Raw genomic sequence first — 26,573 nt, 5'->3', positions numbered from 1 at the left:
TCATACCCTAGATGGCCACTAAGAGACACCGCTGAGGCACTCAGGGAGCTTAGGTGTAGCCTCTTCAGGACCATCCCAGCCAGGGCACTAACAAATCCAGTCATTCTCATCAAACCAAGCCTTCTCGCCATCTCTAAACACACCCTGGGGTCTGCAGATAGTTCTTAGCCTCTCTGCCATTCCCCAATGGTTGTGCTTCTGAACTTTGGCTCTCACCTCTGTGACACACAGGACCAGGCCAAGCCATTTCCGGGACCTTGGTATCTCTGGTTTTTGAAGAGACTAGCTCTGGTGTGTGTGTGTGTGTGTGTGTGTGTGTGTGTGTGTGTGTGTGTTACTCTACTTTGCTGATATGGTAAAAATGTAAGGGTTGGGGTAGAGGTCTTTGAGGAGGCTAGGGAGAGAAGGCACTGTGGTTGTTATATCGGAATTGTTATATATATTGTTCTCTGACACTACCAAGATTCTGGATTCTAGTTCCCATCATTCCCTGTGATGCCCCAAAGCCTAGAGAATTAGGAATGAAGCTGGCCAACTGTATGGCTTAAAAATTTTTTCTTAAAGAGAGGGGACTTTTTTAATGCCACCGTATCCAACACACACATACGTACATACACACATATGCACACACATGCACACATACACAAATATACCCATATGCACACATACATGGGAAAAAATTTAAATGGTGGTAGCTCTCATTAAATCTTGAGATATCATTAAGCACTTACTGTATGCAGTCACCGTGCATGTCACTGCCGATACAGGAGTGCCCTGTGTTATATCAAAAGAGGTTGAGTTTCTTTCAGACTCTAGCTCTACCCTGTGCTTTATGCTAGCTGTGTAGCTTGGGTGATTTATTTGATCTCAAAGTGTCCATGTTCTCATCTGTAAAATGGAACAATAGCACAAGTCTCCCTTTGGGGTTGGACTGGACGGTGCGTGAAGAGGACTGGGCACACCCAGAAGCCTCTGAATAACCCTCTGTCACTTTCCTCTTTGGAAACACCCTTTGGAGATTTGCACCTTGGGTTTAATTTCCGATTAAACCATAGAAGGTGTCACCCTTCTGTGAAACCCGTGCTCTGTTCTTGATCCCACAGAGGGTCTTGCGAATATTAAACCTTAATACACACACACACACACACACACACACACACACACAAACACTGTCGGACCCTGACTGTGTCCCAAGCAGAGCCATCACTTAGAGGCAGGGAGAAGCTCGCGAGGCAACACTTGCCAGGATAAACAGGCATTGGCAGCAGCCAGAGAGATGACGCCAGGGCTGTGGCCAGAGCTCAGACCGCTGGCATGGAGACCTGCCATTTCTCCTTGTTCCTCACACCATCATGGATCCCTGGACACATTGGACTGGCTTGAGAAGCTGGGGGACAGGGACAAGACCCCAAGGGAGGGAAACAGAGACAGCAGCGGGGCCCAGGATTGGAGCTGGCCCTAGAACAAGGTGCCCAGAGGCTCTGGGGGAGCCATAGAGCACGACCCTTCCACCCCACCCCGCCTCTCTGGGCCAGCCAGCCAGTGACAGTCAGCCTGAGCTCAGTCTTGAGAAAAAAAATACCTCTTAGGGGATTCGGAAATGTTCTCTTTGGCGGCCAGAAGGACGCTCCCCTGCTGAGTGTGTGGGTGGAGAGAGGCTGGGTCTGGAGTAGGGTAAGGTTGGCTGTGAGGGCTGGAAGGGTTGAGGGAGGGAGGAGAGGGATGGTCCCACCCTTATCTCTGTCACTAACTGCTGAAGCAGACTCTTGAGGAGGACTGGGAATGCTGGGTTCTATTCCGTGTGACTTTGGATCCTTATATAAAAGATTATCCATGGGACAGGTTAGTGTCCTCAGAGCCTAGCACAGTGCCTGGTACCAAGTTGAGTTGGAGTCTTTGGGTTTTTGTTTTGTGGATTTTGTTTGTTTGGTTGGTTTAGTTTGGTTTGCTTCTTTCTTTTTGGATGTGGTTTGGTTTTTTTTTTTTTTTTTTTTCCGAGACAGGGTTTCTCTGTGTAGCCCTGGCTGTCCTGGAACTCACTCTGTAAGACCAGGCTGGCCTCGAACTCAGAAACCCGCCTGCCTCTGCCTCCCAGAGTGCTGGGATTATAGGCGTGCACCACCACCGCCTGGCTGGTTTGCTTCTTTAATTTTTATTTTTAGAAGTTTTTCTGTTTTCTTTCATTTTTTTCTTTTCTTTTTTTCTTTTTCTTGTTTGAAACAGGGCCTTACTATGTAGCCTCAGCTGGCCTAGAACTTGATTTGTAAACCGGGCTGGCCTCCAACTCATAGAGATTCACCAGCCTCTGTCTTCTGAGCATCGGATTAAATGTGGACCCCACCACTCCCAGCCCCACGTGGGTGTTTGATAAAGATTTCTCGGGTGGGTCAGTAGAAAGGAGAAGAAGGTCTTCTGAGTTGCTCCGTCCTTTGGATGCTGTTGCCATCCCTAGATGGGAGAAAGTGGGAAACTTCTCACAGTCAGAAGCTCTCGTCTGTCCAGGCTAATGTCTTCCTGCCTGGAAACCAAGGCTGAGCAAAGAGGTCCTGACTGGTTCAGACCCTGGCCACGCCCGCACTGCTTCCTCATTCTAACTCTTGAATAGGGTCTGAACTGCCCCCCAAAATGGCTGCTCGACTCCCGCTCCCATCAGCCACCTCACCGTTAGGAGACTATCAGAACTGCCTCTTAGACCCCTCACAGCAACTCCATGTGTCCCACCCAACCCTTCAGAACGACGGCCCATGATATGTTGACTGATTGAAACTGGCCATGTAGGGATATTTATATGGTGGGAATAGGCAAGCTCTACCCATTAGAGTGTCCCCTCCTCCGAGAGCCCTAGGCACACACTGACACACTGCTTCAGAGGCGGTTTTGGGGTGTGTGTGTGTGTGTGTGTGTGTGTGTGTTATCCCATTTTACTCCACCACAGGACACCTTGCCCATGACCTCTGTTTTTGCTGTGAGAAGAACCTCCCCAAACCAAAGCCAGAGGCAACAGTGGTCCCTCAGGGAGAGACTCTGGGGGCCCTGTCTGTAGCCCTTCAGAAGCCCTGGTTGGGGCTTCAGCCAGCATGGGGGGCACATATGGAGGTCTTAGCTAAATCTGTTCTGTTGGTCATCTCTGAGGAACAGAAGAAGCAAGTGGCTGGCTCCAGGGGTCTGGCTTCTGGGAGATATGGTGTCTGTCTCCCCTTCCCTGACTCCCAGGTCCCTTTAGGAAGTCCTCTCCATTCACCACCTCTTTCTGTTCTCCTTGCCAGACCCAGAGTCGCAGAGAAAGAGAACAGTACAGAATGTTCTGGATCTTCGACAGAACCTGGAGGAAACCATGTCCAGCCTGCGAGGCTCCCAGGTGACTCACAGGTAAGCCGGAGCTGCCCTCTGGTGATGTGCACTTCCTGTGTCTGGAGGGCAAGGCCTTAGTCCCGCCACGCCTCCACATGGGCATCCCGAGTTGACCAGAGGGCCTTGGCCTCTGTGAACACAGGCACTTGGAGCACCATATTGCCAGTGCTGCAGAGAAAAGGAGGACTCAGCACCACAGCGGAAACCCTGCTCAGTCTCGCCTCCGCTTCTGCTTGCACACAGGATTTCACCCGTGATGGTGGCTGGGTGTGGGTAGGAAGCCCAGGTGTGCAGTCTGTGAAACCTGTTCTCTCTGTGGGCTACAGTCTCCTCCTCTTTCAAAAGGGCTTTGTCGACTGAACACCCTTCCTGTTCTTCAGTCCCATCCCTCTGGGATGCGAGGACCCCCTAACACCTGGGTTCATTAGCCCTCTGCCAGCCAGGTATCCTTGGGTCTCTTCTATCACTCCTAAAGGAGGGCCGAGTGCCCAGCAGGGCCTACCTACTGGTACCCACAAAATCAACCCCATGGTATCCCTCTCATCCCCCAGCCCTTCCAGAAACCCCCAGGCCTCCAGCCAGAGGGTACACAGCCCTCCCGCAGCCCTTTTCCCAGGAGCAGCGTTCTGGCACCGGCCCTTCCGTGAGTCAGAGTTTCCCATTCAGTTCCTCTGGGCTTCCCTAGGCCTCTCAGATGAGCTCATACTGTCAGCTCTAAAGGGGACAGAGGGCCCGGCTAAGTTCCGAGGAGGGAGCTGAGCAGGCAGCCAAGATTGGGAAATCGTGGGGCACGGACACAGAGGGCCTGTTTATTAAGAACCAGAAACCTCCTCGGTTGAACTCGAGGTGGGTTCCTCTCTGTCTCCCGGTGCTAGAAAACTGAATGCAAAGTTGGGACATGGGATCGATGGGAAAGGGAGTTTTACTAGCTCGGGGCATGGCTGGTCAGAGAGGTATCCAGACACACACACTTTCATAACTTCAATGTTAGGGGGCTTGTTCCCTTCAGGGCATCTCGGTCTGTGTGGGAGCACATGACTGCTGCCTCCTCGGGAGCTGTCGTCCATGGGTCTTCTTACTGAGACTTTTCTCCTTCCCTTACCCCTCACATCCTCAGTCCTACCCCTGCCTTGAAAAAGCTGCCTCTTAGTCCCAGATAGCTAAGCATCTTCCTAACGACTAGGAGGCCGTGGTTAAGGGCATCTGGGGAAAGTGGTCTGTGTTGCCTCAGGAGCCCCGTGCAGCCCTTGCCCATCCCACAAGCCCTAAACCGGAATCCAGGTAGAGTGGAGGAGGCTCCAACTCAGCTGAGTTGTCCAGCGGTTTATCCCCCTGATGGATGAAGCTTTCCCCAATCCAAGGAAGTTTCTGGAACATCTCTCCATGCCAAGTCACCAGCCAAGATCGAGCCAAAGAAACTGAGAGTTGCTGAGCTGAGCTGCTGTGAGAGTCACAGCCCAAATGACTCAGCCCCAGAAGCAGGGCAGCGGCAGTGCCCAGCCTCCCGGTGTCTTCATGCCTGCCCCGAGGCCCCAGGGAAGTGGGGAAGGCGCTGCTTGGCTGGGAAGGGAGCCTAAGACTGACTGGTTGAGATAAGAGCTGTGAGGCCTGGTCTCCCTGCATCTGGATCTTCTGTTTACGGTCGCTTCCTCTCTTAGCCTTTAGTTTGTTTACATTAGCTCTGGCCCACACTTGGATAACCCAAACACCAGGGTCGACTTTTATGGTTCTTTTGCTTTTTAAAGTGCTTTTCATCAATCAGTCTTTCCCCATACCTTGGAGCAATATTCCCCCAAGCTAGAAAAAAGACCCGGAGAAGGTACACATGCTGGTCCCCACAGGCTGATGGGGGCAGCTCAGAGTGTCCACACAGCATGAGGCACCAGCCTTCAGAGCCAACAGTCTCACCCAGAAGGCCTCGGGGGTTCAAGGGTGTGTCTGCCAAGGTTGCCCTCCCCCGGGGACTCCCAGGGGTACTAGACTCAGTTCCTTTTTGGAAACTTGACTTTCTGGCCATATCCTCTCTTTCTGTAGGTGTGTTTCCCTCCTTGAGGAGAGTCTGGGGTAGGGAAGGTGAGGAGAGGAAACAAAACTGACCTCCTCTGAGAGGCAAAACCCCTGAGGGGCGGGGCGCTAGTTGCAGGTCAGAAGATCAGCTGTGCCCTAGAAACCTTTTCCCCAGAGAGCAAGAGAAGGGGGCTTAGTGCAGAAAACTGGATGGTTGTGTTGTATCCCTTTAACCCCAGCACTCACTCCGGAGGCAGAGGCAGCAGGATCTCTGAGTTCGAGGCCAGCCTGATCTACAGAGTTGAGTTCCAGGACAGCCAGGGCTACACAGAGAAACCCTGTCTCAGAAAAAGAAAAACAAACAAGCAAAACAAAACAACAACAAAATACTCAAAAGAGGAGAGAGGCATTTTTCTGTTCAGAGAATAACACAGAGAGTAGGCCAGGGGCAGAAGTGAGAGGACAGTGCTCACTTCCTTAGGTGCTTACTACTGTATTGGAAACCAGTTCCCTTGTATATCCCCATCATCATCATCATCATCACCACCATCATCATCATCATCACCACCACCATCTTCATTACCATCTCCTGGTCATCTTAGTTTTGCTAAGTCCTTACTACATGAGGCCCTGACCTTCACCTGTGGTGAGACAGTCCCTTCCACATCCAGCACAGTCACCATGGGTCTGCTCCCTGAGGAAGCCCTTCATGAGGTGCTAGAATATGGGGGGAGGCACCCAGACTGGCCATGGCCTCCCTGCCATGAGGGAGGGAGCTTCCACTGTCCTCCAGGAGATGGTGTTGAGGTCCATAGTAACTAGAAGCTGACACAGGGATGCTGGGACTGTTGGGCCCAGAGGGAAAGATGGGTATAGGCCAGTGGAGGCCACACAAGGTATCACTCATTCCTGTGGGTCAGCTGCAAGGACCACAATGGAAGACTGTTGTCTCAGGCTCAGTAGAGACCATTAGGGAGGGCTTTTCTTTTTTCAAGCAACTTCATAAAAACAATGAAAAACAAACAAACAAAAAACCCAATGCCCTGTGACTAACATCCCTGTAAAAGGAAAGTGATCACAGATCAAAGACTGTTGCTTTGCATACCCCATGTCCAGCCAGGGGTTGCCTCAACTCACCCGGTTGTGGCGCTCCACATACCTCACGCATGTCCTTGAGTCAACCCTGTCTGACTTCAGTCAGGCCGTGTGATAGAGAAGAGTGAGTCCGTAGTTTGGAGCAGCACCATTGCTAGGCTTGGTGGGGGTGCTAGACTGAACCAAAGCCCTGATCACCATTCTTACCAGATCTCAGCCATATTTCCCCTCTGGCCATGTGGGAGAAGGACCTGGGGCCCCTAGCCTCAGGCCCTCTGGTATTAGCCTGCATGTGGCTTTCTTTTAAGGCCTGTGACCCTCAATCTTACTGTACCCTTTGTCTGCTTTCCTGGGTCCTCTACCCAGTGAACGCCATGTCTGTTGCCCAGGGGTCTGGAGGAGGGCTGGGAGGTGCACTTCTTCCCCTGATGCCCAGAACTATGACTGACCACTCTTCCTGGGGCCTGCTTGTTGGGTTCATAAAGAGAGAAAGGGGTTTAGAGAATGGTATACGGTGGTGTGGGGAAGGGGGTGCCTAGGCGGGCCCATGCCCAGGCACCCTTTCCCCCTGAGGGACCAGACACACGCAGACATGGAGTTTATTCAGGGCAGAGGATGGGAGTTAATGGGGTAGTGGAGGCAGAGAGAGACAGAGAGAGAAGAGAAGAGAAGTGGAGGCCAACCATGGCCACGTGGAGAGAGGGGGGAGGGGAGGAGAGCCCAAGAGGGGCAGAGAGGTGAGAGTGCCAAGAGGCAAGAGCGATGAGAGAGAGAGAGAGAAGGGGCAAACAGTCCCTTTTATAGTGGGCCAGGTCTATGGAGAGGGCCATACCTGGCTGTGGCCAGGTAATTGTGGGGTGGAGCTTAGACAGAATACCAACACTGCTTTTATATCCAAGGTTCTTAAAAGCTTGTCTTGTACCATCGACATTCGGTTTTAGGCTTACCTGGATCTGGTACCTGGATCAGCTAGCCCTTTGCTCACTGACAGACAGAGGTGATGGCCTCTGACTGTCACCCTGAACAAAGTGTAGAGTCAAGGCCTTCTGAGCTCTGGGTCGATAGCCTCCACTCCCCGCCCCTCAGCAGGCCTCGCTAGCTCATCTGTGAGCATCTACATGTCAGATCTGTATGGCTCCAGTCCTACCAACTCTACAAACCATACCCAGGGTAGGTAGGCATTATCCCGTCTCACTGATAGGAAACACTGGGCCAGCAAGATTAATTTCTTTCTTTGGGCCATTACCAAAAACTGATCAAAAAAAAGTATTAAACACCGGCCATACTCACAGGATAGGCTCAGTGTGGGATCGGTGCCTTGGGTACTTAGTAGGATCGTTGTCCCTTGACAGCTTGAGAAACCCTGTAATAAAGGAGCATGCACTTAGAACTCTCCACATAGGGGCATCCCAGTGAGCTGAGAGGGCCAAGGACTAAATATGTTCTGTCCGCTCTCTTCACAGCTCCCTGGAGATGTCTTGTTATGACAGTGACGATGCCAACCCTCGAAGCGTGTCCAGCCTCTCCAACCGCTCCTCTCCTCTCTCTTGGCGCTACGGCCAGTCCAGTCCCCGGCTGCAGGCTGGCGACGCCCCCTCTGTTGGGGGCAGCTGCCGTTCCGAGGGGCCACCAGCCTGGTACATGCATGGGGAACGGGCACACTACTCCCACACGATGCCCATGCGGAGCCCCAGCAAACTCAGCCACATCTCTCGCCTGGAGTTGGTGGAGTCCCTGGACTCTGACGAGGTGGACCTCAAGTCCGGCTACATGAGTGACAGTGACCTCATGGGCAAGACCATGACGGAGGATGATGACATCACGACAGGGTAAGCACAGAGGCCAGCTTGGGCCGGGGGTGGGGTGGGAGGGGTGGGGCATGGGAGGACAGGACAGCCACAGGGGATGATGGGGTTGCTGTGCTGCAACAAAAGGCATCTACAGAGGGCTGCTGTGCACGGTGATTACCTCTGCAACCAGATGTGGCTTATTCTAGATGTGTACGTGGGTGGGGCTGGAAACAGAGGTGCTGATTGGTCCATTAAGCTATGCCTTTCTCCTCCCTGAGCCTGTCCTCCAAAGAGAACATACTTGAGGCCCAGCTCTTCTGCAAACTGGGTAGACCGCGGATGATGTAATTTGCTCTCACCTTTGCAGAAAGAGGCTAATAGTGCCATCTCCTGCTACCTGCCAAGAGAAAGCGGCATTTAAATGAAAGAACCAGTCAGAGTCAGACGATAGTAGGGGTGGTGACTCCACTTCCGCTGCCCGGGGTTACCACTCTGGCCCTTGGTTTATGGACCTCTGCTTCTGTAATCTTTCTACCCACGATGCCACACCCTATTCCCTACCCCAACCTATTAAGCCTTCTTTCCTGCCCGTGGACCGCCAGGGACCCTCAGTTTATCTCTTTCTGACAGGGTAGACTTGGGGAGACAGCTGGGGCAGACATGGCAGTCTTGGAAATGAAAAGAGGGCAGGAAGTGTTTGAACTGTTGGCTTTGCGGTGTTCTGGCCAACTTTTTCAAGCCCTGAGACCAGAGAGCTGCTTGGTTCTGGAAACTTCTCTCGTGTATCTCTCAGCAGACCTGCCCCTTCCATTCTTCATTTATGGTTTTCTGGGGGTCTCCACCCCTAAGATACCCTGTAAAGCCACAACAGCCCTTTCCCAATCTCTCAGATATCTAAAACCATTCTGCCAGAGATTGCTGCTCCTAATAAAACCCCTGAAGCTTCGAGGGCACGGAAAGACCGCGCCGAGTTTCAGGCCATCCACCACTCCCAGCCCGCAGCCCACCCAGGGGGATAAACTTGGCAGGTCTGGTCAGGGTCTGTCCAGCTGATGAGGCTGCTCTGGAGCAAAACAACTGACGCATGCACGGCTTGTTTACTGCCTGGAGGATCCCGGGGCAGCCCGACCTCACGCTCAGATCCGCCAGCCTGGAGCGGGGACAGAGAGAAGGCCTGCTGTAGTCAGAGCCCAGCTGCTGCTGTGGTCAGCCACCTGGGATGGGGAGACAGGAGAGCCAAGGGGGTGGAGAGGCCGTTCCAAGCAGACCATATGCCCTGGGAAGTGCTAGGGTCAGAGCATCAAGTCCCTGTCCCTGATGTGCCAGCCTGATAGGGCAGAGGGAAGCACAAACCCTACAGGGCCGAAAGCTCAGGACCGTGGCATCTCTGCTAGGGAATTCCAGGACTGGCAGGACCCTCACCCTCAGGGTATATCAGCATTCTTACAATCCCACTAATGTCCCCAAAGGACCAAGGACCAAGGCACAGACCCCCTGTGTAGAGAGACCCACCCTGGCTAAAGTAGAAGGATTTCCAGAATTAATTAGCTGTCTGAGCTTGAGCTAGTTAGTTAACCTCTAATCTGCCTATCTGCTGAATATAGATAGGACAATCTGTGGCCCATTCGGAAGATTAAAAAGGGTTAGTATAGATATAATTCCTTACATGTTTCTTAGTATAATTCCTGGCTCGGTGTAATTGATCACTGTGTTAGCTGTTCAGGATATTAGAGTCCTGGACTAACCAATGGACACACCTTTCCCCTCAGGGAGTGTAAAAAATGACAGGTCCCCATTCACCCAGAATCAGCAGCGAGGACAGATCTAGTAGCCCCAAATAATGCTGGGAATGTGATGAGGTGTGGGACACAGAAGGTTAAGGAACAAAAGGGACGGGAAGATGTTACCTTTGCCCACTGCACAGCTCCTGCCGTTTATCCTCTTTCCTCTGGGTAGTGTGTGTGCCCTTGAGTCAAGTCATAACAAAGTCCTCAGAAGTGACAGGGATGAGACCCAGACATCTCTGCTCACCCCGCAGCTGGGAGACCCGGGAGGCCTGAAGTCCTATGGAGAACGTAGGATAAACTGTGTGATGATATTTCCCAAGTAGATGAGGCTATAAATTACAGTGCTATAATTTGCAATGCCATTCCATGTGTGTCTTTTACGGTTAGTTTTCAGTTACTGATAACCTTGTGTCCTTGTTTTAAGTGTTCTGTCCCTGAGTACTTGTCTAGGACCATAAACAGAAGGGCATCTGTCATAGCTAGGGTTTCTATTGCTGTGAAGAGAAACTGTGGTCACAGCAACTCTTACAAAGGACAACATTTAATTGGGGCTGGCTCACGGTTCAGAGAGGTATTGGCACTGTCATGGCAGGAAACATGGGGCATCCAGACATGGTGCTGGAGAAGGAAGAAGCTAAGAGGTCCACATCTTGATCCGCTTACAGCAGGAGGTTGTGTGCCACACTGGGCCTGTCTTGACCATAGGAGACTTTAAAGCCCGCCTCCATGGTGACATACTTCCTCCAACAAGGCCACACCCTCTTGGCCACTCCTAAAGGGCCAAGCATTCAAAGCCATGAGTCTATGGGGCCATTCCTATTCAAACCACCACAACATCCTAAACGTGCTTAGGAAGCCAACATTGAAAGAAAACAGCTCACAACGTCCAGTGACTTTAAAGATGATCATTGCTCCTCTGTTAAGTATTTTCAGACCACACATTTACATTAAAGCAGGAAATGCTCTATTCCAGAAAAATCCTTAGGTGTCCCTGCAAACCTGAGCTGCCCCCACTCAGCCTCCATTAATATACTCTGATTCCCACTGTGGGTCTCAGTCAGATTTTATCATTTATAAAAATGAACAAGAGAGATGACTCTGTGGTTAAAAGCACTAGCTGCTCTTCTGGGGGACCTGATTTTGATTCCCAGCGCGCGCGCGCGCGCGCGCGCGCGCACACACACACACACACACACACACACACACACACACACACACACACACACACGGCAGCTCCTTCCTACCCACAAGTCCAGTCCCAAGGGATCCGATGCCCTCTTCTGGGCTCCAGCACCAGATGTGCATATGATGCACAGAAACACATGCAGGCAAAGCATGCATACAAGTTTTTTTTTAAGTCACTTTCCTAAGAATATTGGTTTTCCAGTTTATAAGATGGGTTGGGCCCTTCCCACCCACATGGAGACACTCCCCATCCACCCATCAGCTGGGTCCTACAGCCATTTGAATGTCCACTTCCCAGGGACCTTCAGGGCTGGCCCCCCTTGGGCAGTGCAGCTGGCTGCAGAGCATCTCTCTGCCCTCCCTGTGGGTGACAGAGTTGGCTCAGGCCGTCCACGTGAGCCTCAGTGGGCAGCAGTGGCTCTCACCCTTTCTCAGTTATCTCATGGGGACTGTCCTCTGACAAGTTCTTCCCAGCTGTGTTCAGCTTGGACAAGCCAACGCCCTGGCCCTGGTCCTATCTAGCAGCAGGTGACTTCCGTCGGCAAACCAGAGATGCACATTCTTCAAACACGTAAGCAAGGCAGATTGGAGAGAGACTTGAACACTGCCACCAAAGGAGTCACGTGCTTATAAATAAGTTTGAAGTTTAGTGGAGTGTGTGAGGAGCCACTGTTTTGGAAGAAGCAGATTTAAATGCAGTCCAGGGGCACTAACGACATTCACATTGTGGCCCCTGCTCACCACCACCCACCTCCACTGCATTTCAGGTAACCAAGCTGAAACTCCATACTCACTCCACAGTGGCTTCCCTTCCTGCTACCCTCTTGCTCCTGGCAACTACCATCTACAAGTTTAACTCTGTGGTTTGGACTATTCTAGGCAACTCACGCAAGTGTCTTTTTGTGATCTATGCTACCTAGCATAACAACATCAAAGCTCACTCATTGTTTAGGGTGTGTCTGAATTTCCTTTTTCATGGCTGAATAACGTTCCCTGGAGTGTGTATACTCTGCTTTCTTTTTGTTTTTTGTTTTGTTTTGTTTTGTTTTGTTTTTCAGCCACATTTTAGGTTCAGGAACCTACATTAGGTTACTATGACTATGTTGTATAAATACCTGTTTGAGTCCCTGCTTTTAGGTCTTTGGGGCATGCACATAGAGAAGAATTGCTGGTCATATTGGAATTGCTGTCCTGTGTGTCCTCTCTTGAGGAACCATGATACTGTTTTCCATTGAGACAGGGGACCATTTTCCATTGAATTGCCACCAGTTCTGTGTCCTCCGAAGTCTCACTGCTTTCATTTCTGGTTTATGAAAAAAATAACCGCCGGGCGGTGGTGGCACATGCCTGTAATCCCAGCACTCTGGGAGGCAGAGGCAGGCGGATTTCTGAGTTCAAGGCCAGCCTGGTCTACCGAGTGAGTTCCAGGACAGCCAGGGCTACACAGAGAAACCCTGTCTCGGAAAAAAAAAAATCCTCATTTTGTTAGTCAGCTTTCTGTAACTGCATCAAAATGCCTGAGATAGGTGGTTTTAAAAGAGGAAAGTCTGGGGTCAGAGTCTCCGGTTTCACTGTATCTTGGATGGTAGTCTCCTGCTTTGAGGCCCATGACAATGTAGTAAGTACATCATGGAGGGGGGCTCAGTGAAGTCAGTGGCCCTATGGACCAGAACAAGGTCTCCTATCCTTTAAGGGCACACTCCTAATAATCTAAGGCATTAAACTAGGTTCTGCCTCCTCAACGATGTACTACCTCCCACAGCTTCCAACACATGACCTCTGTGAAATACTTAAAATCTGTCAGTGGTAAAGAAAAGTATTTCATTGTGATTTTTCCTCAGATAGATTTTTTGTTTTGGTTGGTTGGGGATTAGTTGGTGGGTTTTTTTTTTCTTTTTAAAGAATTTTTATTCATTTTATGTATGAGTACACTGTAGCTGTTTTCAGACACGCCAGAAGAGGGCATCAGATCCTATTACAGATGGTTGTGAGCCACCATGTGGTTGCTGGGAATTGAACTCAGGACCTCTGGAAGAACAGTCAGTGCTCTTAACCTCTGAGCCATCTCTCCAGCCCATATTTGTTGTTGTTGTTGTTGTTGTTGTTTAGTTCTGGTTTTTTGGAGCAGAATGAGACCATACAACACAGGTTGGGCTTGAATGCACTATGTAGCCGAAAATGACTTTGAATTCCCCATTCTCCTGCCTCCACCTCCTAAATGCTAGATCACAGTCATGCAGCGCCACACCTGCCTCTTGTTGTTTTGAAGAATATAATTGTACATATTTCAATATATGTATACGATGTGATCAGATCAAGTAACTGAAAAATCCATCAACGAAGACATCATTTTTCTGTGTCAGAAACATTAAAAGTCCTCTCTGCCAGGTATTTTATTTATTTATTTATTTATTTATTTATTTATTTATTTATTTTTGATTTTTGGTTTTTCGAGACAGGGTTTCTCTGTATAGCCCTGGCTGTCCTGGAACTCACTCTGTAGACCAGGCTGGCCTCAAACTCAGAAATCTGCCTGCCTCTGCCTCCCAGAGTGCTGGGATTACAGACGTGTACCACTACCACCCGGCTCTGCCAGCTATTTTGAAGTATACAATTAATTGCTGTGAACCACAGAATATTAGAAGACATTTCTCATTCCTTAGTAATTCTCATTCTTTAGTAATGCCATAGAATATTAAAAGTTACTCCTGGGACTGGTGAGATGGCTCAGAGGTTAATAGGACATGCTGCTCTTACAGAGACCCATTAGGTTGCTTACAACCACCTGTAACTCAGCTTCAGCGGGATCCCATGCCTCTGGCTTCCTTGGGCCACGTGCACTTATGTGCATGTATGATAGACAGACAGACAGACACACACACACACACATACACACACACTATTAAGATTAAAATAATATTGTTTTAAAAGTTACTCTTCAGTCCCACTGTACTTCTGGACTTGTTAGCCTTTTTCACCCTTTACTTCCAGTAGCTACCACCCTCCCCCTCCTAAGAAGACCAGCTTCTGCGTATGAGTGGCACATGAACTCTTCACCATCTGTGAACCAACACAGAGTTCTCCATATCCATCCATGTGATTGCAAGGGGCGCAACTGCGTTCTCTTTATGGCCAAATACCATTCCTTCGTGATGTATATCATGTTTTCTTTATCATCTGTCCATCAGTGAACACACAGGTTGATTCTGGGCCCTGGCGATTCTTAATTGTGCTACCATAAAGGTGTGTGCAGAAGTATCTTTAGTGTACCCAGCCAAGGGTTGCTGGGCCACAGGACCGGTCTACACTCTGGGTAATCGTTTGAGCATTCAGCATGCTGTTCTCTGGGATGCCTGCTCTAGTTTTCATGTCCATCATCACGTGAGATTTCCTTCTCTCCACATCCTCAACCAGTATTTTTTTTTAATAATAGCCTGTCGAATGAAGGGGAGAAGATAGCCCATTATGGTTTCAGTTTTCACTTCCCTAAGGATCAGTGATGTCTTTAAGTGATCATTGACCCTTTAGAGCTCTTTTCTCTAGAAATATCTACTCAAACGCTTGCCCTTTAAAAAAATTAGATTATTTGGACTTTGCTATCAGAAGTTTTTAAAATATATTTTGGATAGTAATCCCTGATTACATATATGACTTGCAAATATTTTCTACCATTCTGTGGGTCACCTTTTTATTGGTACTGTTCTATGATGCGCACACACAAAAATTGTTTTGGGGTTAGGTGGTTTTGTTTTGGTTTTGATTTGTGCCAAGGTCTTATTAAATAACCCAGACTGGCCTCAAACTCAAGATCCTCATACCACAGCTACTCAGGCGCTGGAATTGCAGATTCACATGCCATGCCTGGTTCAGAGTGTGAATGTGTGTGTAGGTGTGTGCATGCATGCATGTGTAGTATAGGGGACTGGGCGGGGTCTCACTGTTTTCTAGGATGTTTTTGAAGTCCTGGCCTCAAACCATCCCCTTTCCTTGGCCTCCTTAGCAGCTGGATCTCCAGGTACATACCATTATACCTGCTGAAGGTTTTGCTTTAAAGAAGTGGAGTGTATCTCATTTTTTTTTTCTCTTCATTGCCTGTGCTTTGGGGAATCACATCCAGTAACTCTCCTGTGTTCTCTTCTTAGAGTTTTACAGCTAATTTAAAAAAAGAAAATAAAATCCCAAGCCTCTAGGTCTACCCCAGAGTAGTATTGCTGCCTTGGGAAACCACATTTTCCTAAACGTTCTCCCAAAATTGTGAAGCAGTTGCTTTTTCCATGGTATTAATTTGTACGACAAAGTTCTTAATATAAAGCTGGACTCGTCCTCATAAACACTCCTGCTGATTAATTCAAATATTATTGTCTGGGGAAAATGAAATAAGTGGTAACACTTCATCTAAATATGTCAGCAGGTTGCTAATCAATGATTGCACAGCTATTCTATAGACAAAATGAAAGAAGGAAGGAAGGAAAGAGAGAAAGAAAGAACAAATGAGCACACCCCTCACCTAATGTCAGTGCTTTCTAAAGTGAGCCAGTTTTCCCGACTGACCACTCCTGTTTTGGTGTCCCCTCCCCTTCCCATGGAAGTTCTCAAGTTGTCAGCAAGCCTCTTAGAGCTGGCACGGATACCGATTGCTGGTTTGACAGCAGAAGCAGTCCTGCCGGGCGATATTCAACCCATAGCCCTGCAGACTGTCAGAGAGGACAGCTTGGGACATTTTTACCCTTTGAAAAGACAAAAGGAATTTGTTTTTCTAAAAATAGTGGGGTCTGGAATTTAATCTAAGTAAGAAGTTAAGTCTCCCGGCCATCTGTCCTCCCCATCCCTAGCATCCAAAGACTGGAGTGAGGGAGTTGAGGCCAGAGGCAGACTCAGGTGCTAGGGCTGAGCATTTCAGAGAGACAGGAAGTCAGAGTCTCCTCACCTCACCCACCCCCATCTTGATCCCCCCCCCACCGCCGTGTGGTTCTGTGTCTCCAAGTCTGTCTGTGTTAGGGCTGGTCTGGGTGGGCTGTGTGTGAACTCTGTGGTAGTAACTGATGGGAGGTAGCAGGCCAAAGCATCCAAAGGCCTGCCAACCCCCACAACTCCAGGGGGTGCTGTTTATATCCCAGAGGTGTGTCATCTGCATGGCTGGCTGGACTGCCATAGCAAGCTATGCCAAGGGCCACAGAGCAGTGGGCAGCATCAGCAGGCTCCGTCTGAGGGAGCTGTGGGTAAACACTGAGGGATTGTGGGGACTGTCTGCCACACCCTGTCTCTTCCAGGTGGTGTCCGTGCTCTGTGTGTGGCTAGATGTTCCAGCTTTCTTTTCCTCCCCTTTCCCCCCCTTTCTCTCCCTAGCCTGTCCTCTTGAACTGTTCTTGGGGGCTCAGCAACAGATGGGATTCGTTTCCTCTTTGGCGCTAAAGTGTCCTGGCGTTGAAAAATGTCAAATAAAATAAACTGTGGGCCCCTGCCTTCTCCCAGACTGGCTCTTTATCCAGAGGCCCCGAGCTCAAGTCTTAAAGAGACACCTCTAGTCTCAGAGCGCAGCGTCCCACCTCTGCTGCCTAAGAGCCCCATCCACTGCTCAATAGCCCACACTTGACTGCCTGCTCAGGTCCCCAAGATGCCCATCCAATGCTGCCAGAGACCAGAACTCCGCATGGGCACTGAGTTTGCACAGAGCCTGCTGAGTGCGGTTAGACCCGGAAGAGCTGCCCTCGATCTTGCTATGTCTTTACCTTCTATCTCCAAGCTAGTCTCTAGGCATCGCTCTGGTGGGCAGCAGAGCCAGCTCTGTCACTGGCCAAAGAACATGCAGGGTGGGGGAGGGGGAGGGGGACACATGGGGAGGAGTCAGTGCTCAAGTGCAGGAGCTAAGAGGGAGGCAAGGGCTAGGGATGGAGCTCAGTGACTGAGCGCTTGTGAGGCCCTGAGTTCTATCCCCACGTGCTTCTCATCACTGTGGTCAGATATTTAAGGAGAGGCCTCCTAAAGGAGGAGGCCTTTACCTTGGCTCACAGTTTGAAGAGGTATAGTCTGTCACGGCAGGGAGGCAGGGTGACAGGACCACGAGGTGACTGATCAAACCACATCCATTGTCAGGAAGCAGAGAACAGACAGGAAGTGGGCCAAGCTGTAAAACCCCAAGGCCCACCTCCTAAAGGTTCTACAACCTTCCAAATGGTGCTGGGGATCAAACACAGGAGCCTGCAGGGAACATTTCACATTGGATCCAGAATAGTTTAGTACTAAAAAAAATGAATGGATGGATGGATGGATGGATGGATAAATAAATAAACAGTAGGGTGGATACTTCCTGGGTCTACAAAAAAATGAAAGAATGTACGGCTGAAGTAGATAGTGGTTGTTGCTTCTTTGGAACAGCACCAAACAATTGCAGTGCTGGTCTGCAGATCTATACGCCAGTGGGCTAATCTAGGATCTGGAGTTCAGAACCAAGCATCTCTAGTTTGCTGTATGATACTAAGCAAGTCACTTAACCTCTCTGAGTCTTAGTTTGTTCATTTATAGAAATGAAATTAAAGCCAGGCAAGCCGGGCAGTGGTGGCGCACGCCTGTAATCCCAGCACTCTGGGAGGCAGAGGCAGGTGGATTTCTGAGTTCGAGGCCAGCCTGGTCTACAGAGTGAGCTCCAGGACAGCCAGGGCTATATAGAGAAATCCTGTCTCAAAAAAAAAAAAAAAAAAAAAAATCAAATCCAAAAAAAAAAAAAAAAAAGGCCAGGCAAAATGGTGCACACCTTTTATCCCAGTACCCAGGAGGCATAGGTAGGTGGATCTCTGTGAGTTTGAGGCCAACCTGGTCCATATAGTAAGTTCCAGGTGATCCAGGGCTACATAGCAAGACTCTGACTCAAAATAAACAGCAACACAAAAAAGATTTTTAGCGAGGCTGGTGGTGCACACCTTTAATCTGATCGTTTGGGAGTCAGAAGCAGCAGATCTTTTGAGTTTGAGGCTACTCTAGTGTATAAAGCAAGCTCTAGGAATAGGCAGGGCTACACAAGGAAACCTTGTCTTGAAAAACCAAAGAGAGAGGGGCAAATTATTTTTGTCTGGTGGAACTCAAGTAGAAAAGAATATGTAAGAGTACTATAATAAAAAGTATACAGGGATGTTATCTTGAAGTATTTATTTCAATTTTGTTTTAATGTTCTATTCACTTAGCCAATGGCTTCTGTCTTAGAGGTTGTTAGAGTATCAAAATAAAGTTCCTTTTTTCCCTCCCTCCTCCCTTCTTTCCCCTTCCTTCCTTTTATTTTTTGAAAAATTTTAAAGACTTACTTATTTTACCTTAAGAATATTTGCCTGCATGGATATATGTATTCATGATATATGTAATATACCCTGAGCATGCCTGATGCCCACAGAGGCCAGAGGGCTGTCGGATCTCTAGAACTCGAGGTACAAATGGCTGCTGTATTGATTACCTTTCTGTTGCTGTGATCAAATGCTGTGCCCATGACAACTTACAAAAGAAGGCAATTAATTTGGGGCTCATGGTGCCAGGTGGTTAAAGTCCATGACCATCATGAGAAGGGGCATGGCAGCGGACAAGCGGGCAGGCAGGCAGCAGACAGGCGGCAGGCAGGCAGGCAGGCAGGCAGCAGACAGGTAGCAGGCAGGCAGCAGGCAGGCAGGCAGCAGACAGGTAGCAGGCAGGCAGCAGGCAGGCAGGCAGCAGACAGGTAGCAGGCAGGCAGCAGACAGGTGGCAGGCAGGCAGGCAGGCAGGCAGGCAGCAGACAGGTGGCAGGCAGGCAGCAGGCAGGCAGGCAGCAGACAGGTAGCAGGCAGGCAGCAGACAGGTAGCAGGCAGGCAGCAGACAGGTGGCAGGCAGACAGGCAGCAGGCGGGCGGGCGGGCAGGGGGGCACAGGCAGCAGGAAGGCAGGCATGGCACGGGAACGTAGCTGAGAGCTCACTTCTTGATCCACAAGCACATAGCCAAGAGAGCTAACTGGGAATGGCATGGACCTTTGAAGCCTCAGAGCTCACCCCAGTGACACACCTCCTTCAACCAGGCCACACCTCCTAATCCTTTCCAACCAGTTCCACCCACTGGGAAGTAAGCCTTCAGATATATGAGCCTAAAGGGGTCATTCTCATTCAGATCACCACAGCTGTGAATCACCATGTGGATGCTGGGAATCGAAACTAGATTCTTTGTAAAAGCATCAAGTGCTCTTAACTTTCAACCCAACTCCCTAGAGTTCCCCCCCGCCCCCGCATTTTGACATTATGCCCCACTGTGTAGCCCAGTCTGCCTTAGAACTCTTTGTATGTCTACAGTGAATGTGTGTGTTTGTGACAGCGTGTGTATGCACGAGGTCTCTCATCGACACTGGAGCTCACTGATTGAGCTAGACTGGGGACATTGAGACCTGGTGCTGGTGTTCCAGGTGCACACTGCCATGGCTGGCTTTCACATGGATCCTGGGGGTCCAAACCCAGGTCCTCACACTCATGCAGTAGAAACTTTACCAAACAAGCTGTCTTAGTTGGGGTTTCTATTCCTGCACAAACATCATGACCAAGAAGCAAGTTGGGGAGGAAAGGGTTTATTCAGCTTACACTTCCACATTGCTGTTCATCACCAAAGGAAGTCAGGACTGGAACTCAAGCAGGTTAGGAAGCAGGAGCTGATGCAGAGGCCATGGAGAGATGATCCTTACTGACTTGCTTCCCCTGGCTTGCTCAGCCTGCTCTCTTATAGAACCTAAGAATACCAGCCCAGAGATGATACCACCCACAAGGGGCCCTCCCCTCTTGATCACTAATTGAGAAAATGTCCCACAGATGGATCACATGGGGGCACTTCCCCAACTGAAACTCCTTTCTCTGTGATAACTCTAACCTGTGTCAAGTTGACACACAAAACCAGCCAGTACACAAGCCATGTATCCATAAACTCATCATCCTTCTTCCTCCATCTCTTAAGTTCTGAGGTAACAGAGTGTCCCACAAAACCCAAGCCAAAGTGAAGTTACTTAAACTTGGTAATTGAGACACTGGAATTAGGCCTTGAGTTCTCCCTGGAAGAATGGTCTCATTGCTTTTCAGAGCTGTCTTGACATCCCTTTGGTCCCCCAGGCATGCAGTTAGTTAGACAGCCTTTTGAGATCAGGTTCACCAACACTGAACATCACAGCTGTCAGAGCAGCAGAGTGGTTGATAGCACATACTGCTGGGCCCTCTTCCCAGGTGGGTGTGGTCAGATGCATTCTCTGCCTCCTCTTTTGGTAACATATCTGAAGACTGCAGACCACAGTGCCTCTGTCTCCTAAGACGTGAGAATGAAATTCATTGCTGTGTTTACTTTAGATATCATAAGGATTCAGTGTATGGTAGCCGACACCAGTCCTGTGGTAACAGGCATCAGTGCATTGACAGGCCTAAGATGTCACATCCATGTCCTAAAATAATGGCAACACTGTATTTCCAAGTGTGTGTTTGCCTTCATGCTGAAAATTGTTTCTGAGCTTCACTGGGAGTAAGCACTTACCCTGATCCTTTTCACTTACGCCTGCGATGTTCTCCTTGGTACCCACATGTGGCTTGGGATCTGGGTCATGAGCACAGCGTCATGAGTACAGTATGTAGCTGTGCACAGAACTAAGTTAATTGTAGGAAAGGAGAGATGGCTCAGGGGCTGGGTGCCTGCCACTCTTCTGAGGATCTGAGCTCAATTCCTAGCGCCCACATCCAGGTAGCTCACACCTAGTTTTAAGTCCAGCTCCAGGGGTGGGGGTGGGAGTCTGACATCTTCTTCTGGTTTCAGAGGGCCCTTGCACCTCTTGTACATAAGCATACACACATGTGCACACACAATTAAAAGTAAAATAAATTTACAAATCACAGTCTAAGAACTAAGTTTATCATGCTCAGGTTCACAGTGACTCTCGCCTTTACCCCATCGTGATATAGCTCACTCAAACACTGCTTACATGCAAAGGGTGGTTTGGGCTGGTATCTTAGTTCCCTGTGTGCTACTTTAACACAATACCACAAAGAGGTCATTTATGAAGAACAGAGATTTATTTCTTATATTTCTGGGAGATGGGAGTCTAAAACTGAAGGGCCAGTCTGCTGAGGAGCTTCTGTGGGGGAAGTATAGGGTCAAAGAGAACATAAGTGAGAGAGAGGGCTTAACTTCTGCTTTATCAGGAACACACCCCTATCGGAACTAACCGTGGAGAGATGGCTCAGCAGTTAAGAGCACTGACTGCTCTTCCGGAGGTCCTGAGTTCAAATCCCAGCAATCACGTGGTGGCTCACAACCATCCGTAATGAGATCTGACACCCTCTTCTCGGGTGTCTGAAGTAGTTACATAGAATAATAAATAAATCTTTTTAAAAGAAAGTTGTACATTTTAGCACTGTCACACTGAAGATTTGCCCCATCAGCACATGCCCCATGCCTTAGGTGTCACATTAGGCCATATAGGAGAGCACTTGTGGAATGAGCAAATCTGGGTCACGGATTGCACGCGGATGAGCAGGGCACGCACAGGTTGTTGCCGTGGGCACCTGAGGCTTAGAGATTTCTAAGAGGTTAGTGACCCTACATGGGTCAAAGAAGTGTGGCTCGTTCTCTTTCCGCCCCCATTCATTATTGAATGTAGCAGCTCCTGGAGACGCCAGCTGCAGCACTTTGAACCTGTTCTGTCTGGGTCCCAGACACAGGTGCCTTGCAACTGTGTCAGGCGCATGTAAGAGATCAGTGGGGAGAGGAGAGTGGTGAGACACAGACACCACGGAAGGAAAGGAAGAAGGAAGGGAGGGAGAGAGGGAGGGAGGGAGTGGGTAGAATCAAAACGGAAGGGGCAAATTTCAGAAAGCCCTCAGCTCTCAAAATTCCACTAAATTCTCAAAACACAATAGTGGATCATTCTCTGTCTGCAGAGTTGATGTGTGCCTTATCCAGCGTTTCTTAAAACCTGAAGTAAACCAGGTATTCAGGAGGGGCTGCTGGATGCATGCTTGTGTTTCCATGGCAACAGATGCTGACTGGGGAGGGGCCCCTCCTCTGGGTGTCCTAGTAACCTACAATTGAGCTGCTTGAGTTTTCACTGGGTGTGATGACGTACAATTTGGCTGACAATCAGGGAGGCTAGGCATGGAAGAAAGCTGTTGAGATGGGTATGGCTTTGCTCTACCAGCCCCGCCCACCTGTCTCCTGGTCCATTTGTCTCTTCTCTTTAACTGTCAGCCTCCTCCTTTGCTCTACAACCCATATGTTTGGTGGTAAGCCAGCTGGGCTTCTATGTGCCTGAAAGTTTCCTGCAAGCTGATATTGCCAAAAGAGCACACGTTTAAAAGTTCGATAGGCTGGGTCAGATCCCATCTCTGAGGCTTCAGGAAAGCTGTTTGTTCTATGGGACTGGGATTGTTGTTGGAAGGCGACAGAACACAGTGTATATAAGGTATTTGGTATGCAATAAGTATTCCATATATTTAACTTACGTGGTAGACAATAGATGCTCAGTAGATGCCCCCTTCTCTTGTGACTTTCTAGAACCCCAAAGCTGTACAAGCCATCTTTGAAATAGAATTTTCCTGCTGAGGTGGCAATGCTTGGTTGCCGAAGTCATCTTTTCAAAACCCCCTCTCCTCAGGGAGCCGTCCTTAATTTTCCCTCATTACCGTGGGATTGCTATCTGACTCTGAGTTGTTCCAAACCTCGTGTGCATACTTTGTACTACAGCCATTTGTGCTTTTATGGTTCCTTGACAATTGTAAAGGAACAGTTTATGAAACACTAACATGGAATTAGCTCACTTAATCTTAACAACAATATGGATTCGATAGTCTTTACCTTGATTTACAAGCTAAGAAATTGGAACTCGGTTTAACTGGATGGTGGGGGTGTCCCAGCTTCAGAGTGGCAGAGACTAAGGAAGGTCCAGACCCCTGACACTCATTCCAGTCTCCCACTGCCTTGCGACGTGTATATTGTTTCCCTAAAACCTGGGAGCATGTCAGAGGAGGGATCACAGGCCTTCCTCTGGAGCACAGCTTTCCCAAGACAGAGACCATGGCTTCTCCTGTCAGCAGCGTGGACTCTCAGGCCATGCCGCTGAATGCCCAGAGAATCGTTAGAGACCCTTCTGGCAGGCCCCTAAGCAACCTCTCCATCTTCCTCACTTTGGGGAGCCACAAAGTGGCCACAGCTGGGAGCTCTGGGCCAGGCAAAAGAGCAGCCCAAGCCTCTGAATGTACGGCCTTGTTTGACTCCCACTCAAAGACTTAGCTGTCCCAGGATATTCCTGAGAGGCCAGCTCAGGCCTCTGGGCTATCAGATGTCTCTGGCCAGGCAGCAAAGGACCATTCACTGCAGCTGAAGAAAGGCCAGCAGACCAAGCAGGAGGTTTACCCACCAACCTCTCATGGGGAGGGTGCACCAAAGAGGCTGAAGACAGTTATTCTTGCTTCACGTTCCCAGCGGCAGAGGCGCGGGCACCAACAGATGCATAGAAGTCCGGATTTGAAAAGCAAAGCAGAAAAGAGAGATCCAAAGCGCGTGGCTATGTCAGAAATGGATAGACACTCACTGAATATGGGTGGCAGGCTCACGGAGAGAGCAGGTGGGAGAGGGTGCCGTGCGAGCATATGCCACAGACAGCCGACGCTCGCGCATACCCAGGCATGGGAGGGAGAGATGGACAGTGTGGGAGGGCACATCCGAGCACGTGTGAGAGGTGGCTGGATGTAGGAGCACTGTGTGTGCAAGGCCGTCTGAGGATGCACAGCCGCCTATGCACAAGTCTTCACAGAGCAACCACAGAAGCAGTGTCAGAGAGGAAGGGGGACTTCCAGGAGGAAGGGAAGGATCTCACACTTGATCCAAGACAGGAAGAACAAGTGGAATGCGCCAGCCCTCACTTCTCCCTTGTTGGGTTTGTATTCAAGGGCTCTGCTCTGAACTCTCCTTCCTGTGTGGCACCACCAGCCTGGAGAGGGAGACCTCGCCCCCACCCCCACCCATACTGGCTCTTCCTGCTCTTTCAGCCCCTCTTCTCACTGCTCCGCCCTCCCTGCCTCAGGCTACCTCCACGCTCCCCCTGATTCCCCGCCCCCACTCCATTCTCAGACACTGTGAGTGTGATGGCAAGGGGCAGTTCAGGACTGAGACTACATACATAGTACCACATATGTGGCCATAGGCCTGCTAGCAACAGGGGTTCCCAGGGCCGCTGATGTTCCTCTGAACGTTATTAGGTGAGGGATAGGATTTAGCTGGCTGTCATTTCCCTTTCCAACCCATAAAGAGCTTTGGAAGAAGAGCCGTGGGGATAGCCAGTGGTTCCAGCCCATGCTGAAAGTGAACTTTCCCCAGATGTCCCCTGCTTTCTTGGAGTCAGCCCGGGCAAAGCACTTCCATGTGTGCTTTCCACAGAAAGACCCCACTGCCCTCTGGGAGGCTAGTCAGTCTTACCAGCACACTTTCACCAGCGCCCTTTGGGGAAGCAAAGTGAGAGTCTATGAGTCTATTCTAGAGCCTGGTTGACTATAATTTAGTTTTCAGTTTGCTATTTCCTACTGACCTGGAATGATACCTCTCCTGTTTTTGCTTCACTCTGCAAAGATGGTGCCAATGCTGACTTCATGATATTTGTTTATCCGTTCGGTGTATACTTGATAGCAGAGCTACTGCACGGGAGACACTGCAGATACAGGAGAAGAAAACATGGGTATTGTTCTTTGGCTCATAGAGAATGAAACGGCAAGCAAATACATAAAAATTAAAATATAACCTTAAATAATGCTGCATTATAAAGAAGAGAAAGGTTGAGCGGTGGGCAGTGGGTGCAGTCCTGTTGAAGAAGGTAGGGTGACCAGGAAAAGCTTTCTTTGCTCCAGCAAACAGAAAATCGTGTGCAAAGGCCCCAAGGCAAGAGTGAATATATGGTCAGGGACCCAGAAGGAGGTCAGTGCGGCTGAAGCTAAGTAAACAGAGGACAGAGCGGTCAGAAATGAGGTCAGGAGTTAGCTAGGGGCTGAGGGCCATGATGAGGGAAAGCCACTGGAGGACTTCAGGGAAGGGATGATGCACAGAGGACCACAGGGACACGAGGGGAGCCAGGAAGTATGACAGGAGGCCTCTGCAATAATGCAGGCATGCGCAGATAGTCACACCTGGCGTAAAAGCAGAGGCACAAGACAGTTTCGTATTAAATGAGATGGCACTTGTCCAGTGCACAAGAATGCTCATGCACACTGGAATTGACTGGGTGAAAGCGTCCTACACGCCTCCCATCCCCCACCCCCAGCTCATCGGGCACTTCCTGCAGCAGCCCCCTCTCCCACCATCCTTCCTCCTCCCTCCCAGCATCCTCTGTGTCTCCTCAGGATGGCCTGCGAAGATGCTAACTTACCATGAAAGATCTGTTGAGGCTCACCCCTCGCCTGTTCCCAACTGCGGGGATGGTGGGAGAGGCGGGGCTTGGCAAAGGTTATATAAATATTTGCTGAGCAGTAACACAGCTGGAGCAGGGCCTCTTCCTTCAGCTGGCTCATTTGCCAGCCTAGAGAAATCTCAGCTGGGACTGGAGACTGGCTTTGGAACTCTCCGTGTGCATCTGCTGACTCTCAATGCCCCCATTCAAACCACTCCACAGCCTGACCTTCCATACCTTTCAATATGAGTCCCATGCTGGCCCTATGGAGGCCTCTGGCAAGAGCCGATACCACCGTCTGCAGAAACCCTAGTCTAGGAACCAAGAGACTTGTGTTGTGCATGGGAATGCCATGCACATCACTTACTTGTTATGGGCCACATCTGTAGGAGGGCCATGGTGACCTTTCAAAGTCTTTCCAGCTCTGATCTTTGAGTTGAATCTGGTCGCCCTGGCACCTCATCCCAGAAGGGCCTGGAGGCAGGGTAGGACATTGAGAGAGAAGAAAAGCTCATTCCAAGAGCTATGACAGACCTCAGACATTGCCAATAGGTCAAGCAATTCGCTGGTGATTCCCCACCTAGGAGTGACATCATCATGGCCACACCCATGACAGATTACCTTAGGCCACTCTTAATCCTCCTGACCAGGAATGCTCTGAAGAAAGTATAACACCAGCTACCCGGCCTTAGATCACAAGGCCCTTTGAAAAAAGAAGCTGGAAATCACTTTTCTAGACATTTCTCTCAAGGTCAAACAAAACCAAATGAATTCATCCAAGATTTGCAAGTCACTGGGCAATCTGGATCTGGGGTAGGTCTTTGAAGCAGAATTAAGGATGTAGCCAGAAAATTTCCTAACAGTGTGGGGGAAAGGGTGTCCTTGCCGAGTCCCTCTCCCAAATCCTTTCTCTCTCCTTTCCCTGTCCAGCCACTTTTTTTGTTTGTTTA

At 49.6% G+C, this 26,573-nt stretch overlaps 2 protein-coding genes across 4 annotated transcripts in view; one reads left to right on the top strand and one right to left on the bottom strand.

Annotated features, from left to right (window-relative positions):
* Nucleotides 1-26,573, bottom strand: part of Tmem9 (transmembrane protein 9) — a 678,246-nt gene that overhangs the window by 495,596 nt on the left and 156,077 nt on the right. The window lies entirely within an intron of this gene.
* Nucleotides 1-26,573, top strand: part of Nav1 (neuron navigator 1) — a 254,817-nt gene that overhangs the window by 146,570 nt on the left and 81,674 nt on the right. For all 3 annotated transcript variants that reach the window (XM_052200638.1, XM_052200639.1, XM_052200640.1), the window contains 2 exons: nt 3,267-3,369; nt 7,917-8,282. In XM_052200638.1, coding sequence (XP_052056598.1) covers nt 3,267-3,369; nt 7,917-8,282 — 469 coding nt within the window. The remainder of the gene's footprint in view (nt 1-3,266; nt 3,370-7,916; nt 8,283-26,573) is intronic.

The sequence above is a fragment of the Apodemus sylvaticus genome, chromosome 12, assembly GCF_947179515.1.
Source record: "Apodemus sylvaticus chromosome 12, mApoSyl1.1, whole genome shotgun sequence".
NCBI classification, from domain to species: Eukaryota; Metazoa; Chordata; class Mammalia; order Rodentia; family Muridae; genus Apodemus; species Apodemus sylvaticus.
This window is presented reverse-complemented; position numbering and strand designations above follow the sequence as displayed.